Below are 21184 nucleotides of genomic sequence, written 5' to 3'. Positions count from 1 at the left end.
GGTGTATCCTAAAAGATAAGATGAGAAAAAACATGAAAAACAAAAATGTTTCCTTCATTTAATAAAGGGAGTTCTTACACAAACCTTGGAGATAGTAATGAACAGATTTAATCATTTTTAACTTTACTATTTACAGCTGTTCACTTAAAATCAGATGTATAAGTCTTAAGACTCCTACCTAAGTGTGGCACTGTACATATTTTTCTGTTGCCTTTTGTACAGGCTCTGTTCTACTCCCCAAAGCAGCAACTAAATACTAATTTCCTTGGAGGAAAAAAAACGTAACCTAGAAAGCATAGACCACAGATGAGTTACATTTAAAGCTGTTGCTTCAAATGTCATTTGGGTTTAAGACAAGCATTGTTTGACTGGTTTTCACACACATCACTAATTATTTAGAGCCTTTGCTTTGTTCCTTTCCCATAAATAAGAACCATTAACAGCTTCCAGGAAGAACAGTTCAGAAGAATTCTCCAGCTCTTTATACAGTGTTTGAAAACTGAAGGCAACATTTTAAGCTACAGTTTAAAACTAGGCTTGCCACAAGAGATATTATCACAATCAACTAAAGTTATTTACCAAATGATTTACTGAGGAGTAAGATCTATGAAAAGGTAACAAGAAAACATCAGAAGTAACAGATTAAAAGTATTCATTTTTGTCATTCAGATGCCAATACCTTCTGGGAAGGATAACTATACAGAGTTTGCACTCTGGATCCTTGTTGGCTTTCAATCATTAGTAGTAAAATTGAGAAAACGGGATTTTATTTATAGCATAGTTTATGTATTTAAATCTCAAAATTCTCAGAGTGTTGACTGGTAGTTGACACCAAGCCTATCTGAAATACCTCAAGTTGTGACTCGACAAGAGAAACATAAAACAGACAAGAAATAATTTCTAAATAGCGTCTAAAAAAAATCATTTTATCTGCAGCTCTTCAAGAACAATCACATTTGAAGAAACAGCTCCATCCCCCAGATCAGCAATTACTTGTTCATTGTAGCCACGACCAGATCAATAACACATTTCATCAACATTCAAACACTTAAGAACAGATTATGTTTAGGAGTATTAACAATGTTGAGCCAAACACAGTGACTATAAAGGTATGCCTACGTCAATCTACAAAATTAATACAGCTTCCTATATACTAATACAGGTAATTCCAAATCTAAAGTGAGAAGCACTTGCTGCAGTCATTTAGTAAAAGTACAGGGTGCCATTTCAGACATTGTAAGCAAACACTTGGCAATATATGCATTTTTAAAGGCACAGAATGTACATTTTTGTGTCAGTATGCATTGACACAAAGACCCTACATTACCAACAAAGATGCTTTTAAACAAGTTAAAAGCATGTGAAGATGATCTTCACTATTGTGAGTCATCTGTGCACTATACTTCCATTTAGTATCAAAGTACACCCCTGACTAAAAGCATTGTGAATCCTTATTTAATATATTCAAAGTTTACACTTTACATAGCAGGTTCTATTACTCAATTTTACAGTCCCTGCTTCGATGCACAACCAAATATAAAACAAAAGGACCAAAAAAGTGGAAAAAGATCATCTTCTGAGCTTGGTAATTACAAATCGAAAAGTTTACAAAGATTGTAAAAGTTGAAAAAAAAAATACAATAGCTGCTGTGTTTCAAGTTATTTGCAATTTGTAAACATCAAAGATTAATTGACCAAAAATGAAAAAATCCCTAACAAATATAATAAAAAAATATTTCTGCAACTTTAAAGGAACATCTTTATTTTCTTTTGTGATTGTTTAATGCACAGCAGAGCTACTAGAATCTTTACAAATAAATACAGATAATTTGCATAGTGCGCTGTAGAATAGGGAAAATAAAGAGAATGGCACTTGAATAAATAAAACATTTCACAGTAAGTAGTAACTACAAATTTGAGCAAAGTTCAAAAGGGACCTATAATAAATGTAAGTGTTACAGATTTTCAAAGCTTAAAATAATGTAAAGGAGATTAAATTGTTTCAATGGATACTTTTACAATGCGAGAAGACGATACAAAGCTAAAAAGCTTGACTGGGACCAGTCAATATCGTTGCGAAAACATTCATACCTATGGATGAGGTACTACCACTCTGTAATTTCTGGTAACCTGTCTCGAGAGCTGGTTCAACACTTAATTAGAATGACTTTTTAAAAGCTTACAAGAAAACCAAACTTGAAAGTACTAGTCTATCCCACCCACCATTTGAAACACATGAGAAGTTAATCCGGGATATCTACACACATGAGCAAACTTGACAGTACCACTCCAACTTCAGAGCCGTTCGATCGCAGCCTCGTTTATTGCTAAATTTACATGCATAATACATTTCTAATTCTTTTCTGACAACAGGATAACAGCAGATTGCTTTAAGTAACCAGACCAGTCATCCTCATTTATAGAGCACAGAGATGCAACTCTTTGGAGATGCAATTCCAGTTGGAATCTATATTGACAGTCACTTGATTTCTGCAAACCTCTGACCCCTCTTGAATAACCAAAAACACAAAACCAGAAGCCACCCTAAATAAGGCCAAAGTAAAATTCTTCTATAAACTAAAGAGCTAGAGAAGAGCTTTAGTGCTGTAAGGTGATAAGTAACACTTCAATTAAAAAATTAAGGATAATGATACTGTATTTAACTGCTACAATCATTTTTCGGTCTTAGATTGATAACATCAATAAACCAAAACAGATTTTAATACAACTCTTCCTGCATAATAGTGAAATATTCTTAAGAATAAACACTTCACATCTCTATAGACTGCTGTCTTCCTATAATGTTAAATATCGCTTCTTAGAAGAAAGCATTCAGAATTCATAGCAAAAGGATTTTAGTTTGACTTGCAATCAGTGACTGTAATGAATAAACTTGGATATTTAAAACATGTAATTTAGCATTTTTACACTTATTATTAATTTCAACACCTTATTATACTTCAGGTTTAAAGTCTGAGTGGTACTTGCATATGACGTTATTATGATTTTTGCACACTTACTAGGACTTTGTCCTTTGAATGATTCGGGATATAACCCATGAGAACACATTTAGACGTCTGCATTGGAGGGTACTGAACGGAGGTCTATGCAATAAAACTTGAAAAAAAGAATGGTCATGAAAATTAGGGTTTATTGTGCTAAAATACATTCAATAGCAAAATATAGCTGTAAGAATCAGTCAAATTTTCAGATGTCTAAAATAAACAGACTTTGTAGATGCAAGGGTTTAAATCGGTATAATAAATCTGATTATACCATTACTGGTTAAGCATCGAGTAAAAAACGAGCTTTCCCTTTCTTCATAATTCATTCAACGTATCAAGTCTTTCATACGACAATGGAGTTTTAGCAAGTTTAGTAGGCATTACTTAACCTTGCAAAACTGCTATGTACAAACAGTTCCACCAACAGGAAGCGGAAAAAAATTCTATATTCTTCCTGGTACATTATAGAAATGCTGATAAACGGAAAACTTTTAATCAAAGCTTTGATCTGTAGGAGCTCAATGAGTTGCATACACAAAGTTACAGTATGTTCAACAAATACTTTAATAAGACGGCTCATGTTTCTGATTGTATCTTGTATACATGATCTTTCTTTATATAACACGCACCTGGGTGGACATTTCATGTTAAGGCTCATGGCTACAAACACTGCAGCCACACGCAGGCAGAACTAATTGAGTGTCGAGCCACTGCTCTTACCACATGGTATAGGAGGCTCAACAATGACTGGGGGAGGGCCACACCTCTGGTTGACCACCCTGCATGCTTGCAGGCACCTGGGAACCTGCAAGAGCTGCTGTGGCTGACTAATCCTGGCCTAACTGCAATTGGTGCTGTACCAATTGTACACTGCTGCCTCAGGAATCCCGTTTACAGCTGACCCGCAACATGAACATACTTGAATCCCCCATGGTGCCTAGATCAAACATGCCATTCTGCACTCCAGCGAGCGTTTGACCAGTTCTGCCACTTGGAAGCCTCACCCATTTTTTTTAAATAAAAGGTCAGTGATGGAGACCTCACGTATATGATGTTGAGGAAGGGGTGAGAATGACCCTCTGTGCTCAACCACAACAGCTTTTCCGCAACCATTTTCAAGCACATGGGACCTCAGTTATCTCACATTCCTGGGTTGGGACATTGTGTTCTAAATGGTTTGCAGATTTTGCAAAGTGGCCTAATGCCAACCGGACAAAAGGTTCAACAAACAAATGCCTACCAAAAACAAATGACGATCCAATTCATACTGCCTGTATATGAAAAACTACTCTTCTACATTTTCACCACTAGGGCACAAAATCGGGAAACGGCATAAAAAAAGCTTAGAAAGAGATCTGACTGTTGGAATACCCTATTCAGTTATGACACCTTCTTTCCAATCAATTTTCAGGTTTCCTCTTAAAAAGTGTATGAAAATGTGATTACCCCCTTTTCACAATATGATATTTGATCTAGGAAAAACACTCATCTCCTCCCAAGTTCTGTGTACAGTACAGGGCTTCTTTATGGCTTTTCTCCTGATGGCTCAGCTTAGAAAATAAATACTTCAACCACAATCTTACTGAAATGCTTAAGACCAAATCCACGTCTTACTACGGACGGTTGTTCAAAGCTCACGAGCACAGAGAAATAGCAGTCTAGCAATTATTCTATACTGATACCTTGCAAACAGAAAAATACACATTACTTTTGGTTAAATGTGGGGGGGGGGAGATGGCTAGTACTTATCAGAATACTTTTTAAGGCAGCATTAAGGATTTGGTTACAGCTTAAGGTTGTCTGTAAAGATTTCTAAATCAGATAGAGGGGGCTGCTTAAAAAAAAGGCTTAAAAGAAAAAACCTTCGGAAGCAGCACTCATCGCCCCCTACCATTTTGACGTTGTATGCAGAAAGGAGATTCCCCAAAACCAATACGTTTTTACGATTAACGTAAATTATTGGTCAGTTCAAGCTGTCAAATGATGTTCAGCTGCCCTCACTCCATAAGGAGTGCACACAACATCTAAATCCAAGAGCCTCAACCAATCTGCAACTTTCAGTACTTCTGGAAAGACTTAAAACCACCTAGAAAGGTTGCCAGTATCATTTACACACAAAAGCATTAAAAACAGTCAATGCATAGCTCACAGGGTGCTGTTCTAGACAAGTTAGAAAAAAAAAATACCAACAGCTCTTGGGACAACGAAGTCCAATTGTTCTCTACTGTGATGTCATCATACAAGTCACACATTCACCACCTACCAATCCCAGCCATTTGTTCATGCCAAAATATCTGCAGCATTTCTGACTCAGCAGGGCTAGATGTTAAGCGAATCACCTCTTCTCAAACATCGCGTGAAAGGCAAAAATAAAAAAGAAACCTTTGAGCTCACGAGTCGGAAAAATACAGCTGAAATCAATTCACGTGATTAAACAGGAAAGTATATAAAAAAGTAAAACTAACTTTTTATTTTATTGTGACTACAATATATCGTTTCATTAACTCAGTATACCAATTGCATCCCTTTTTTGCAAACAACTCACAAGATGACAGTTATGAAGAATCCCTGACTAATGAAGGGAGTCCATTTTGTTTTACAGTTTCGTTAAAGTGATTTTATTCTGATTGGGGAAGCAATGCCACGTTCAGAGTAATACTGCGAGAACTTCAAGCATTCAGTGGAAGCAATTCATTAACAGCATTATATTAACTGACATGGGGCCCCGGCACATAATTCTCATCCAGTCAATACGAGGTGGAGTGGACTCTGCCGAAACGGATTCCCGTTTTTTTTTTCTTCTTCTTATGAGCTACAATGGTTTTACAAAATAATAATAAAAAAAAAAAAAGTCCAGCATTCAGGCCCGGTCTGCAAATCATCCTCACACCTGATCAGAGGCAACTGGAGCATATATCTGAACGGGTGACGTGGTGAGGCGAGAGCCCCTTGCAGCCCCTGTCTCACACACTTGGGCTCCTCTGTGCACATGCTTGTCTGGAGGGGAGTCAGTGGCGCAGCTGGTGGGGGCACGTCACGATTTTATTTTCTAGCGTCCTTAAAAAACAAACAAACAAACCCTAGAGCTGGCTGAAGGTCATAGATTCATACGTAAATGTTCTGGCCTTTTGGAGATCATGGGGTAGGCCTGCTTTTTGAAGGGCACAGCGCCGGCGCCCGCTGGCTGCCTGATCGGCAGTGGGGCGGAGGCTTCCCCGCTAGCGGTTACGTCCATGTGTTCCACCCCGGACACATCCATGGCGAATTCCGTCGGAGCCTGGACAGCGGGAGCTCCCGGAATGACAGGACTTCGTGGCCAGCAGTCCCCTGAAAACTTCACTGGGCTGGGACACAAAAACAACAGCCTTATATCACCTCTGCCTGGGTTCACTCCCGTCTTCTCAGAACAAGGGTGTGGGCATATCTTAAATTCTTTAACGAGCAACGTACACTTCAACATGAGACACCTAATGTCAATCTAGACGCCTTTTTCCTGAAATGGGCCTCCACCATTTTTACCCATCTTCCACAGAGGCCACAGGATATTAACATTTAGTATAAAAACCAAGAACCTTCTTCCGGCTGCGTTACAAGATATGTACTAACAGTGCTCCAGAAAACGGTGAGCAGAAACTAAAACCTCTGCCTCAAGCCAATTACCTGACGGGTGTTCTTGGGCTTCCCAGAAATCGTCGAGGCGATCGGATTTTTGGCTCAAAAGAAAATTTCTCCTTTACATTTTCCAGTACCGAAGGAGCTACATATGTAAACCCCTGAAAGACAGTGAAAGGCAAGAACTCAGCATTGCAAGAGAGACTAAATTGCTACAGTGACTCAGAACAACTGATGGAAGACAGAAGTTTCTAAACAAGGACAAAACAAAATCACAGAAGAGAAATTTGGTAACTTCAAGAATTCTAATTCATATGAGTCAGAACAGAAAACAACATGATACAAGAAAAACTAATGGAGGGCATGTGTGGACTTACCAGGAAGACTTGATTGGCACTTTCACTGAGTGTCGAGTCATCAGGACTGTCTACAGGGGTCTGGCTTGTAAACTTTGAATCAAATTGGCTCACATCATCGGCAGATTGCTGTTAGACAGAGAAAACAAGCTGTTTCTTAATTCTCCGATTTTATATGCTCTTACTGCAGAATCCTTTGCAAAGAGCAGCTGAGTGACATCTTGCAGAGGCTGGAATTAGGTTTAATTCTGACAGGAAAAATGGTTAATATGTAATATCATATTTTTCAAGAGAGTCTAGGATGAGATGAGTTATAGTTCCTAAAAATGAAAGGTGTGACACTTCAGAAAGAAACAAGATGATGATTTACAGATGTGTCCATTACAGATAATATCTCGTTCAGTGGTTCTCAATCCTAGACCCGGGTGAGCCCGGCGTTTGCTGTTAATTGTGTATTTTTAGCATGTTTGTTCCATTCAATTCAATTTTGAACTCAAAAAATGTTGATGGAGTAATTATCAGCCTGTGCCAATTTCTCATTTTCAAAACTTCCCTCATTCATGTGTGTGAGGTATAATGGTAAACTGTCATTCCCATAAAAGTCATTTGAAATAATATAGTTTAGGCTAGTTTTTCAAACCAAGGCCTAGATGCAGATAATTTCTAATCACATGAACTGGTAATTAGAACTGGTAATTAAGGGGTCAATCAGTTGCAACAAAAAGACACAGTAGACCCCGAGATCCAGGATTGAGGACCACTGTTCTAGACTCAAGGAGATCACTGACTAATTTTAAGGGCCTTCATCTTAATAGCTAAATTCATATTAAAATAGGGCTTTTGTATTAAGCTCCAAATTGAATTTAACCAAGTAAAACCTGGTATTTTCCATGTCACCGTAACAATCCCATATTGAAGCAGCATCGAGACTGCTGCGATACCTACTAGGAAGGGTTTGAAAGGCGGCTCCACTTTACGGGCAAGGAGATCGTCCCAGTTAATGTGTCTGAAGAAGAGATGAGCCTACAAGAAAACACATTGAAACAACAGCTCTACTGAAGTCTTCCCTGGCTCAATGAGACAGTTACTGGAAACGGCTATAAAACAGCAATAACTATTTTCCATGGGGTTGATTTGACTCAAGTACTTAAAGCACCTCGATGCTTTACAGGACTACTTCCCATCGAGTTAAAAAAAGAGACACAGCACACAGGCTTTAAAAACGCAGAATAACATTCCCTAGCTTTTTAAAGAGACGAGAGGAAAACACACCTGCACTTCTGTGGCATCTCCTGGTCCACCTCCCAGCCGTAATGAGGCATTTCTTTTTAGCAGCTGCAAAAGCCAAGTTGAGGTCAACTGAGATCAGCTTAAGTCGCTATGATGTGCACGAGGGTACAGAGAACACACATGAAACAACGAACTACAATACATCTCATGGATCCAAGGTTTTAAAAGCCTTGCAAAAGGTGAAAACACTGCAAAGGGAGACAGGAACTGAAAGTAAGCATATTAGTGTCACTGTGGCACACTGCAGCATGGGAAGCGGCAGTGTGTCACTGCACAAGAATCACTACATATGCAAATGAAGTGGCCTTCGTCATCAAATGTAACAACCCCCCCGTCGATCAACTCCACTAAAACAGGGAGTACCATATCAAAATCAACTCTGCAATAGATTCCCTTCCCAGAGCATGAAACAAATCCCAGAAAACTATAAACACACTCCGATGTTTCAAGCATGATCATCAAATCCATTTTATATGGAATTGTTTAAAACTGGTTACTATGGTACAACCTCCTAAAACCTACTCAATTGACTCAAACCCAAGACCTGCAATATTTAACAATCTCCAAATGTTATCTAGGAGTGATTGACACTAGTAGCAGAAGCAGCAATCGTAGTAGCAATAGTAGAAGTCTTGGATAGTAGGAGCTACTATCACTTATTTGTTTATGAGGAGTCTGAGAATGTTCGTGAAGGTTTTTGTGCAGGAATTATCCTTATGAAAACAATAAATGACAAGCTTCTAGCTTGGCATGAACCTGCCTTTGGCACTTATTCACTTAGATTCAGCTGCAGCATTTGACATCGGTGATTATTTAATCCTGACTGAATGTCTTCAGAACCTCTTGGGATTGTCTGACGGTGCCAATTCTTGGTTTACAATGCTCAAATAGAGTACAAAGGCTACACCTGTGGCGTCTCACAGGGTTCTGTTCTAGGGTCTGTCTTTTCTTTACATAGGCTACTGTTGAGCAAAATTGTCTGAAGGCTTGACGTTAAACAACACCATGCCAATGACAAACTACGACGCTCTCTGAAACGAGAAGACACTCCAGCGGTAAATATTCTGATCACAAGGCTGAATAGGTTGCAATTAACCAATGGATGGTGACAACTTCTTATTGTTTTATGCTTGGTTAAAACAAGCTAATGATGATTGGTTTAATGAAAAAATCAACCAAGTAAATCACACCAATTATCGTATTAACTAACAACAGTTCCCGATAGGCAGTATGGGATTAAATCATTCTAGAAACAGAGTTCCGTACCTTTTTGAGAAGGTCCCTGGCTTCTTGTGTGAGGTAGGGTGGAAGGTTGAGTTTACACTTCAGGATTTTGTCAATAGTTTTCTTCCTGTTTTCACCCGTGAAGGGTGGCTGAAAAACACAGGTTAGGAAAAAGTATACATTTATTGTTAGAAAAAAAGTGCATCTTTCTGGTGACAAAATATCGTATTTTGCTTTCGTTTTAGAGAAACACTAACCAGGACCCATGTTCCACATCTGACAATACAGCTTTCTTGGTAAAACTAATACTATAAAGTTCTGGTATGCCCAACTATGCATGGAGCTCAGAGAGGACTGATGGCCAACAAGTCTCCCATCTCATTGAATTACCTCCTGCCTCAATGTTAATTATTACGAGACTGAGCGGCAGAGAATGGAGCTCAGAGGGATCAATCCGTTCAGTTTGCTGATGTGCCAATTTAGGTTGGTGCCCTCACCTGAGATGACACTTGTAACACTTGACTAACATCCTTTCACCTGCAATTTTGCTTCTTTCACTTACAGCCTTTACCCCCCCCCCAAGAAAATGCAATGCCTTATTTTGTGATTCATCTTTGGAGGTAGAGCCACATGCCTCCCTAGACCGTACCACACCCCGTGTGTATAAAGAGACACTCACTGCTCCCGTCAGCATGTCATACATTAAGGCCCCCAGACTCCACCAGTCAACAGCCCGGTTGTGTCCGCTCCTCATGAGGATCTCAGGAGCCCTGAGAGAGAGAGAGTCGGAGAGCGGAAGATTAGACAAGTGCTTTTTCTTCATTAAAGGAAATACTTTTTCAGTATTAATGGAAAAAGGAGGTACCCCTTCCCAACTTTAAAAACTGCAGTTCAGATGGAGTACATTTCATATATTACACCTGCAGAGCTGAAAAACCTATACTGTCTGTTTTACTTACATGTACTCTATTGTACCACAAAAGGTATGGGTGACTGTGCCATCGTGTATTGATTCTTTACAGAGTCCAAAATCGGTCAGTTTCACATGACCTGCAAAAGAACAACCAATATGTCTTACTAATGGGAACAGAATTTAGTATGCATATTTAATATTCATCATAAAAAAACTACAGCATTTTAAGTGTTGTGTTATACAAGATTTGGTTGTATATAAAATTTCATACATTAACTTTAAAAAAATCCTTTTAGCAATGGTTTAGCGATACTTCTTGATAAGTAAAGGAAAAGAAGAACACATTCTCTCCAATCACAGTGGTTCAAATGTTTTTTTATTCACATTTGCTTTTGTTGTTGGTACTGGCCTGCGAGTGACAGAGATCTTGTCTTATGCTCATTTCAATAACCACGCATGATCCCTGTGGCTAATATTTAAACAAATTACTTGTTTAAATGAATTAGGCTGAGTTATAGCTGAGCTGCTTTAAAGACTTCAGTCCCAGAATTAGGAAGCAGGTTCTCCACTGATTTAATAAATAGACTGGTTCTTAGAAAATCAGATCCATGACGTAGTGTCAAAGCATTATCTAGTGTTCCTGCAGCCGGTATTCTGGGAACTGCTGCTCCTGACCACTCAATCTGCAGACAAAGCCGCTACATTACCTTGGTTATTAAGCATGATGTTTTCTGGTTTTAGGTCCCTGTAGATGATCCCTTTCTGATGTAAGTGTCCAAGAGCCATGGAGATTTCTGCTAAATAAAAGCTGAAAGTAGACATATAACTATTAGAACCCTGCCTGCCAATATCACTTTTAACCTATTCTTTCCATGTTATCTTTCACTGGAATTCAAACGACATAAAATATTGATTTATTTCGGCTCATGATCAGGAAAATGTCATGTAGTTTTAAACAATGGCAATATAGAAAAACGATTTTTCTCCAATTGCTGTTCATCATGCCAAGAAAAAAAACCTTCTAGTGTTTTTTTTTATATCACCAACCATCTGACTACTGCAAAACGTCTGTGATTTATACCAATCTAAGATCACAGCGAGCAAGACAGCTTTATAATGTGGTGCAAACACCCGAAATAAAAGATAACGTAGCCAGTTCAGTGACAGAATGAAGCAGGTAGAACTGCAGATCATGAAGACTGGGATTCTGACTACAAAGCGTTCCCAACCACTTGACTCTAAAAAAAAAAAACTCTGGGAATGTTTCTAAAAGAGGAACGCTTAATATAATCTCCAATCCTCCAAACACGAAAAACTTACCCAGTAGTAAGTAGCATGACACTGCCTCACCCGTTCCTCCATCTCAGATCATCTCAGCGTCTTAGTTTCCCCAACCTGAATAAACTTTAGGACAGTCCCTTGACTTTCTGAGCACTTACCAGGCAGTGTCCTCCATGAAAATTCCTTCTCTTTCCAGCTGCATAAAAAGCTCTCCACCTGCATACGGCAAAACAAAATTACCATCTTTTTAGGTCTCGTGTCTCATAATTCTAATTCTATTATTATAATTTTAAACCAACCTCCCCCGGGGGTCACTTGTGATTAGTGGAACAAATATGATGATCTGCTGGCGCAAACGTAAAAACCTGCAGCTGCCGAAGACAAAGCAATTTCAATCACACACACCTTCCGGGTTCAGTTTTTTTTTTTAACGGGGTCACTCGATAGGGATGTTAGCGTTTACGGCAGGAAATGATGCGCCAGGCTTACTTTCCGCCCGCCTCCACCCGCCGCGGTTTGTGCACCTTGTACGCCCGTGGCGGTACGCTCACAGCTCCGCGGGGAGCCCCGCGCGAACCCACACCGACGGGCCGGCCGCGAGGACTGCCCTGCGCACGCACGCCGCTGGCATTCCAAGGAGGAGGCTGTGCAGACACTCACCGCTCAAGTATTCGAGGATGAGGTAAAGCTTTCCGCCCGTCTGAAAAGCGTAAATGAGATCCACGATGAAGGGGTGCTTCACTTCCTCGAGGATATTCCGCTCCGCTTTAGTATGAGCCGTGTCCTTCGCGTTTCGCACGATCATCGCCTGCGAGACGGAGCAGACGTTAGCCATACCGCAACCGTGCAACTGCACAGCTCCTGTTCACAGCAATGGGGGTTTGGGGGGGGGGGGGGGGGAGACCGAGATCCTTTCATAGCTTTTTTAAAAATAAAATGTTGTTGAAAACACATGATACCAAATCACTTGTTTTCAACCCCGTGTGTGACTTTTCTGATTTAAATTTCAGGGTTTTTTACCTCCCTGTTCAACCATTAACCGAAGCTGATGGTAACAGTGAGGGTGGCAGCAATCCAGAGCTTGTCCTGTAGATACAGGGTGCAATGCAGGACTATACCCTACATGGGATGCCATTCCAAACACACAAAGGCAATTTAGGCTTGCTGTAGCCTAACCAGCCTGCCTTCAGGTGAAACCACAGCACCTGGACAAAACCCACATGGACACGAAAAGACTGCATTTGTCTTTCATTAAAATAGATGTACTATTTACATCTGAGCAAGAGTTACTTCAGTTCACACGCTGGGCTCAAAATCATTACGAGCCATCTTTAACAATGAGAGCAAGGCTTTAAAAGTTAGCTTTCTGAAATGAGTTTAAATCATTCCAATTGTTTTAAACACTGAAACATCCCTTTTCTTTCCACATTTAATTATAAATAGCCTTATCCTTTTGTCTTCAGCTTGAAATTAACAAAGCAGCCTCCTTCGGGGACCAAAAGAGCACTCGATGCAGTTTTGTAACACCCTGAGTCGTGCCAGTTCTTGTGAAGCTGCCAAATGTCATTTAAAGCAGACAGTCTACTACACTGTGCCTAAAATCCTAAGAGCTTCTTTTGTCAAGGAAAGTGCAGCCTGTAGTTAACTGGCCAAGCAGTTAATGACCCACTGACCCATTAATTCACCTTTGATTAATCAAACGCTCATTCTGCTGAAAACAGAGGGCAATGACATCTAGCAAAAAAGACACCTAGCATCAGATTTTAACAATGTTACACGCTGCAGTACCTTTTTCAAAACCTTCATGGCGAATATCTTTCCCAAGTTGGCTCCGGTCACCTTCCGAACTTGAAAGACCTGGCGAGAGAGTTTCAACATACCATTAGGGCAGTGGGGCCAAAAGCCATTCAACGCCCTTTGAAGTGAAAGTTAAAATTAAATTCTTTAGCCTTATGTGAACAAAGTGAAATACCTTTCCATAACCTCCTTTTCCTAAGACACGAAGCAACTCGAAGCATTCTGGACGAATTTTCTCTGTTCCTTTGTTCACACTGTCTTCTGAGATTTCAAACTTTTCACAGTGTTCCATGTTGTGTCCATATGACATCCTGCAATCAAGCGTTTTAAAATCATGGAGCGGAAAAACGTGCACCAACCACACATTTTAAAATACATTTCAGGCTCTTTTTCTAACAAGCTTTACCTTTATGTTTTGTACTTTGCATGTGACTATCGTGGTAATTTTTAATGACTTTTTTTTAGGAGGCACCCGCCTGAGTGAAAATCAACAATCGCACCTCTACGCCTCCATTCAAAGTGACTCATCTAGATATTCAATGCTCGGATAAGTCATACAACATTAAGAAAGCTGGCACATCACATGTTTGGCATTGGTTTTGCACTAAGAGGTTGTGTTACAATATGCAATCAAAAGTAAAATCAATTCTGATTTAATGCATCTTGATTTCAGGCTGTTCGGCCACAATGTCGATTTAAAACAGGCACCGCAGGCAGAGACTACCCTGGTTACAAGGAGCTTTCAGACCCAAGAACCCAGACCTTAAGAGGCCGCTGGTACCACAACCTGCTGTAAATCGATTTGTCTCTTTATGCAAAGAGTGCCTTTGGTTTTCCGATCTGAATCCATTGTTGCTTTCATGTACAATTTCATCTTTGTCCGCAGTCCTGATCTGCATATTAAGTTTGAATGACTCATGACACTGTACTCATTGTTGACAAAATGTATGCGGTCCAGCTCGCTACCGATGCTACAGACGGGTGAGAGCGGAGAAGACTCACAAGTCAAAGCCACTGCACTGCTCCATGTATTCACTGATCTGAGCCTGAAAAACAGTAAAACACAAGACATGATCACATTTCTTTCTCAAATTCCCCTGTAGGGGGGAGGGTTATGAAGTTATTCTGACTTCTGACACTTCCAGTTGTAGAAACGTAATAAGAGTTGTGCCAGAAAGACCAATGACTTTCAGCTCTTCCATTGTACTGCTTTGCGATATGAAGAAGCAACACTGAATTTCGATATGGGATGTGGCCAGGACACCGGAGTTAACATCCCTACTCTTTTTGAGAAACACCTTGGGGTTTTTAAGGACCACAGAGAGTCAGGACCTCAGTTTTACATCTCATCTGAAGGATCGTGTCCCCCTCACTATTCTGGGGCATTAGGACCCACACAGACTGCAGGGTGAGCGCCCCCTGCTGGCCCCACTAACACCTCTTCCAACAGCAACCTTTCCCAGGAGGTCTCCCATCCCGATAACTGACCAGGCTTGCAGCTGCTGAGCTTCAATGGACTGTCAGTTGTGAGTTGCAGGGTGATATGGCTGCTAGCCAAAGTGACCTTTGTATGTGAAAAGGGGACTTTTTCCAAATTAAGTATAGCCAATATTTTAAACTAAAATGCAAGCGGGGATGGGGGGTGTCTGGAGACAAAGTCTTAATTAGACAACACGACAGAAACAGTAATGAACCGAATAAGTATGAACCAACTGAAAACTGAAATAGTAAGACAGCCAAAGTGATTTAAAGCACTTCTGAAATAAAGGAATAAACCAAAATTGTTTTCTGATTTGAATATTGCTGACATTTTAATAGTGAAACCTGAACTGACATATCTGAATTGAATGCATTACTATAATTAAACCTTATTGTAACAACCTGGATGATTAAAAAAAAAACCCAAAACATATTTTTCCCCAGGCATGAACTTGTGTAGCATGAATCACCCATGGTAAGTTAAAAATAAAGTTCACCATTAACCTTTACCTTATAAAATCTGATTAAAAACGTCTTTTGAACTATGCAAGGAATGTTTATTATCACTGCAGTAGCTGTGTAACTAATCACATTTCTATTACAGCCAAACTTGTCCTTGGCTCTGCAAAACTCCAGTAAGTTATGTGGGTCTCTTTAAGCATTATCACTCACTGTGTATGAGATCTGCTAGTCAGGTGCAGGGGCTTTCCCCTCTTGCAGTAATTACCATATCTATATGCTTCCTTTTAATTGCTCACACCATTGAGAACAGATTGTATGGATTTCTTGTCTTGACGAGACATTGCACTTAGCTAAAGAGCGGATTCAAATAGAGGCAATCACAGGTTTCTAAAGCACTTTGCAGTTCATCTTTTACAGCCCTGAGAGTAAACTTTGTATTGATTGTCCTATCATTCGTTTCATTGACCTATGCACTGCTACCAGTCTAGACCCGAATGAAGGTTTGAAACAGGGAGAGTTAAATGGTAAGAAGCAGGAACAAGTTTTTTCCCCCTCAATTAACATAACAGGAAACTAGTTTGAGCCAACAAAAAATACCTAACGAAGTGTGCCCAGTGAAGCAAGTGTTGTTGACAGCAATGAACCGAAAGAAAACCTTTCCCCATTGTCTATCTTAGCATGTAGGCCTACGTAATATTTTCAAGAGCCCTTCTGCCTCAGATAGCTTTTTTTGATTAATATTAAACCGTTCTAAATGGCATGTTTGTCACCCCACACAGCTAGAGCACCTCAGCAGACAAATGAGTGATGGAGCAACTGGCCGAGAGTATAGCCGACCCCCTTGGCCCCAGGTGAGCATTCTGCCCCCTCAGCAGCTGCAAAAAAACAGGTGGAATAAGATATCGGCTTTTATCTGAATCACAACCCTGCTTGCACATAAAGAGAGAGATCCCTCAGATGACAAAGGAAAACCTCACCTCGGCTACCGGCCCTGCTCCAGACCGGAATAACCTTTTCAACTAACGTCCCCGTCCAAGGGCACACTGTACCTGGCTCTCTCCGGCCACGAGAACCTGGAACCATGTCAATGTTTACTGCCTGAAGTCTTGATTTTGTGAAGAAAAAAAAAACTAAGAATCCTTATATAGAACATCTGGCCAACTGTCTGGTCTTGTCTGGAGGTGGGAGCTGCCCGAGAAACAGTCCCGCCAACGTCACAGGGGCGATGACACAATCCCAAAAGCCACCATGTCAACATGCTGCCCATGTTCAGTCACGTCTTTCATATCCAGATTGAAAATTAAGGTGGGGACGTTAATTTCTTGCTAATAATATACCACTTGCCCTCAAAACGATCAGCTCGTTTTGCACTAACCTATGACGCAAAACAGCACGGCTGAACGATTTTAAAATCGGCTCAACCTTTTAGTAGCCTCCAGTATCTACAGGAAGACGTAAACAGTGATTTAAACTTGCATCCAATCATTTTGAAAAGAAGAGTTAACTAGCATCAGAGAAAACTCTGCTTTTTTAGATGATCCTCTGCTTACAGTATATACCAAGCAACAGGAGAAAACTACAGGATTAAAGATCCTGGTTCATGTTTCACTGGTCAGTGTTAATTCTAAAGAGGTACAGTGGGCTCACTCCTGTCAAGAGATTTGAATCATGCCTCCTCACAGTTTTTCCTTCTCAATATTAAAAATAAATTATTTCAGCTTATCAGAGTTGAATGTTTCTTTAAGCATGTAAATCCATCTGATCAGTCTCTTCTGGACTGATTCCAGAGCAGCAATATTTTTTGTATCATTTCAGAATAACATCCTCCGATTTAATTCTTCCACTTAATTAAATGTCCTAAATTTCTGTTTGTCTTTTATTACGGTCATTATCATCTTCCAGACAATATGAAGAACCAACTGCATAGATTACTTCTGTATGGTGAGCTTCTTCAACTTCAAGAGCAGTGTTTCCGTCATGTATCAATAGTTCATTTTTCTTCTACCTCCATGTAACATTACACACTCATCTTCATTATACAGTGTCTACCACCTGTTGGCCCAGTCTTGAATTTGTACCTACGTTCTTTGGAGTTTCATTTATGGCTTTACAGTTTGCTGACATTTATATTTTGAACTAAGCATTTCTGATCACTGGCTGTTCTCCTTGATTAAGAACTTCCTGTCTCACACTCTTCACCCTCTCGCTTTATAAGTTTTTGCAACTGGTGATCAGTTCTGACATTGCTATTAAATGGATCATCTCTTGCTTTACTAATCGCCAACACTGTCTCTTTTGGGGTTTCAGGTCTGAAGTCTGGTGTTCCTCACGGCTCGATACTGGCCTCCCTAATATTCAGCATTTACATGTTCCCACTTTGACAGCTATTAAAATCACATGGTCTGAATGATCTTTCCTGTGGTTATGACAGTCAAATCTATGCTAATGAGAATCCTGACATTCAAGTGGCTGTTGCTACTTCATCATGGAACTACTACATCTACTACTAATTGCACCTCTGACATAATCTGGATGCTTCAAAATTACCTTTATTTAAACTGCACAAAGACTGAAGTCTTGCTTCTTGGCTCTACGTAAAACTAATGCAGTAATCCTATCTATGGCTGGCACTGTACTTGAATTTAAATCTCAACTGAGGAACATGTGGGTGATATTTGATCCAGGCTTGATGTTCGATCCACAAGTACAAAATATTTGAAAACACCATTCTTCCATCTCAGAAATTTCACCAGACCTGTCCTATCAGACCTGTAGCAGAAAAGCTGGCCATCACATTCTTCTTCTGTAGAATTGATTACTGCAACGCCCAACTCGCTGGGGTATCAAAATCAGCACTGAACAGACTTCAGTATGTCCAGAATCCATCAGCTAGAACCCTGACCAGGTTGCATGCGAGTGATCACATTACTCCTGTCTTGGAGTCCTTGCACTGGCTTCCAATCAGATTTCGGGTCAACTTCAAAATCCTCCTGCTCACCCATAAGGTTCTACGTGGCTTGGCACCTCAGTACCTGTCTGATTCACCACCTTCCTTCTCCCCACCTCGCAACCTTTGTTCGTCTGACTGATTCCACCATCCCCATTTCCCCCAATTCACTCTTTTCCTGTACAGTTTTCTATCCATTGACCAATACGAAAATAAAATCAGGAAATTAAATCTTACTGCCTCCAATTTAAGATTTGATCAAAAGCCTGGTGAAAGCTAGACTATAACTTACACTATATAATGTGGACAATCGGTCCAAAAGTAGAATAGCAGTAGGTTTTAAAACAGTGACAATTAGTTGTTTTAGGAACTTTTGTCAGCTATTAATAATTATTGGTATTTATAGTGTATTTCATCCCAGAGAATCTTACAAATGCTTTATATACATATGAGTGGATCCAGCAATTAAACATTGTACTACAATTGATTGTATTTGGGTATAGTGCGACAACTAGTGTACCATTAAAAACTTTCCATTTTTTAAAAAACCAAACACTATTTTGGCTTAAAAGAAATCGCCAGTTTTAAATGATTTAGTTAGTATGTGAATACTAGTCAACCAAACTGGAAGGCAGAGAAAAAGCTTTTATTTCTTTGACAAATCTCACCGGACTTAAAACTTTCGACATCCATAAAAACATTTTAGTCCAGGATCTGATCACACATTCTGATGACACAATACACTGATTGAGAAGGCTCCACGGCCGAAACGTTGTGTTTTCTTTCTTCTCTTTTCACATTGGAATAAACCTATTACTTGTTCCTATACTGTACAAATATTCTCTGTATTTGTATAGTATACACAGTAGTGGGGGGGCGAACACGTGACTGCGGGTGAACCAATCACAGGAGACCCAGGAAAACCCGTGGAAACGCGCAGGGATGCAGGTGTCTCGGAGACGCCGACAGCATGAAGGGAGAATCGCGTAGCTTTTGTCGGTCCTCAACCACGGGCTTATTTCCTTTCTACAAATCACACACTCTCTCAGTCGTGTTCTTCAAGCGGCTCCGAGGCACCACCGGAAAACCCACCCCCAAGGCTCAACGGGGGTGCCTGTCAAGTCTCCAGCCGGGGCGACCAAACCGTCAACAACTCCTATAAAATAACGGATCCGTTTTATCGCGGCCGTGCAATATAGCAGTATAGCGGTCGCAAACGCCGCTCCTTAGGAAGAGTACCCTCACGCCGAAAGCACTCAGGCAGCACAAACCACCAAACACACGGAGGGGTTTGAAAAAGCCACTAAAGCGATACGCAAGCCTGTGCGAGGCTCGCTGCTGCCCGGCGTCCAGCGGCTTCTGTTTCCCCGCGAACAGGCAGGCGATTAAAAGCAAGAGGAGCCCCGTCAGGAGGCGGCATGAAGACAGGCATGGAGACTTCTCTCCCCCCCGCTGGAGAAGGAGGGCGCTCACACAGCGGGACGTGTGCCGTCTCCCACACGCACCGCAAGCAGCCGCCTGGAGCTGCAGAGGAAGCGGTCGTTGCGAAAAACCCCTCGAGTACAGGGGGGATAGCGACCCTTGGGGTGGCTTTTGATGCCTGTTTTTACGTTTTCGATTCGTGCATGACACGCACAGATCATTCAAAATAAACAATTTGCTGTGCACACACACACACACCACTCAAGTGCCTTACACCGCAGAAACGCCGACTCCGCTCCGGCCAAGAGACTCGTCGTTAGATGGGAGACTCAACAGCCGTTCATTCAAACGGAAAGTAAAATCGACCCTGCCGGTTGTAAGTGCGATTTGCCACTTCGTGGACATTAGGGAGTTAAAAATAATAATAATCGGGAAATCAGACATGGATATCGCTACAGACCGTTTCTCTGGGAAAGGGGAGAGGAGGGCAAACCCCGGTTTGTTTTGGTTCCTCCAGCCGGAGGACAGATAAGGCGTTAACGCAGACCAAAGCCTTTCCATAAAAAAAATAAATACATCTAGAAGTGACGTACAGATCTGTTATCCCCACGGCCGCGGGAGCGCACACAGCTGCGTGGCGTGGAAATAAAAGCACTTCTGTCAGACCAGACCAGCTGCAAACACTCCAGCGCCTGTGCCATTGAGACGTGGAGACAGCCCCTGTCGATCACAAGTGCTCTGCTCACTTCGCCGACACCAAGTTTTTGGAAACAGTTTGAATGTGCACGCCGGCCTCTCACTTTTGTCCGGGAATCACGAATACCCGTATGGCAGACAGGGGGGAAACGCACAGGAATCAAAGGCGAACACCGACCATCCCCGTTAGTTATACAGGAGAGCCAGCGCTCTCCCAGTTAGTGGGGCCTATCCATTTGCTGCAGTGTGTGTGAAGACAGGCCTCTCCTACTGGGAGCTACATGTTAACCACACCCGGTCACTCCTGCCCGATTTCCTACCCCTTCTTCCGGCTCCTCGTCGGAGACATTCTCCTCCGGCTGGTCCAGGTCAATATCGAACACGCCAGCCATGGCCTCGGTCTCTCTCTGCTCTCTCAGTCCTGAAAAATGGCCCTTTCTGCCCGCCTCATGGACACACACACACCGCCGCCATAACCGGCTACCACACCGCGCATGCGCACAGCGGCTGCCGGCCAAACAGAAATCCCCCCGAAAAACACAAAGCCACCGGCTCCGGCCCGGGCATGCGCACTGCCGCTCGCCAGGTGCGCCCCCGGGAGGGGGGGGGACAGGGGGTTTGTGCGGGTGTCCGTGGGGTACCCAGGCGCCAGATCCCAAGATCAAGAGCTTTTCCTCCCCAACTCTAGTATTTGCGCAGT

The 21184-nt window shown here is 41.4% G+C and overlaps 1 protein-coding gene across 1 annotated transcript; it reads right to left on the bottom strand.

Moving 5' to 3' along the window:
- Positions 1-44: 44 nt before the first annotated feature.
- On the bottom strand, positions 45-21014 carry rps6kb1b (ribosomal protein S6 kinase B1b). Its single transcript, XM_088616349.1, has 15 exons — positions 20805-21014; positions 14481-14524; positions 13654-13789; positions 13470-13538; positions 12342-12489; positions 11840-11897; positions 11108-11208; positions 10447-10537; positions 10167-10257; positions 9530-9637; positions 8246-8308; positions 7919-7996; positions 6995-7102; positions 6666-6778; positions 45-6349 (listed from the first exon to the last, which is right to left on the bottom strand). Exons 1-15 carry the CDS (start codon positions 20874-20876, stop codon positions 6103-6105), a joined length of 1527 nt encoding a protein of 508 aa, XP_088472475.1. The 5' UTR covers positions 20877-21014; the 3' UTR covers positions 45-6102.
- Between the last annotated feature and the right edge of the window lie 170 nt (positions 21015-21184).

This window comes from Lepisosteus platostomus, chromosome 22 (assembly GCF_059453375.1).
Source record: "Lepisosteus platostomus isolate fLepPlt1 chromosome 22, fLepPlt1.hap1, whole genome shotgun sequence".
In the NCBI taxonomy this organism is placed as follows: Eukaryota; Metazoa; Chordata; class Actinopteri; order Semionotiformes; family Lepisosteidae; genus Lepisosteus; species Lepisosteus platostomus.
The sequence above is the reverse complement of the archived record's forward strand: the minus strand, read 5'-3'. Positions and strand labels throughout refer to the sequence as shown.

Excerpts from the sequence above, each read along its gene's own strand:
- rps6kb1b (XM_088616349.1), bottom strand. The coding sequence starts at position 20,876 with ATGGCTGGCGTGTTCGATATTGACCTGGACCAGCCGGAGGAGAATGTC. Across the intron at positions 14,525-20,804 it reads ACGAGGAGCCGGAAGAAGGG|GCTCAGATCAGTGAATACAT; the intron begins GTAGGAAATCGG and ends ACTGTTTTTCAG. Across the intron at positions 9,638-10,166 it reads ATGACATGCTGACGGGAGCA|CCACCCTTCACGGGTGAAAA; the intron begins GTGAGTGTCTCT and ends TGTGTTTTTCAG.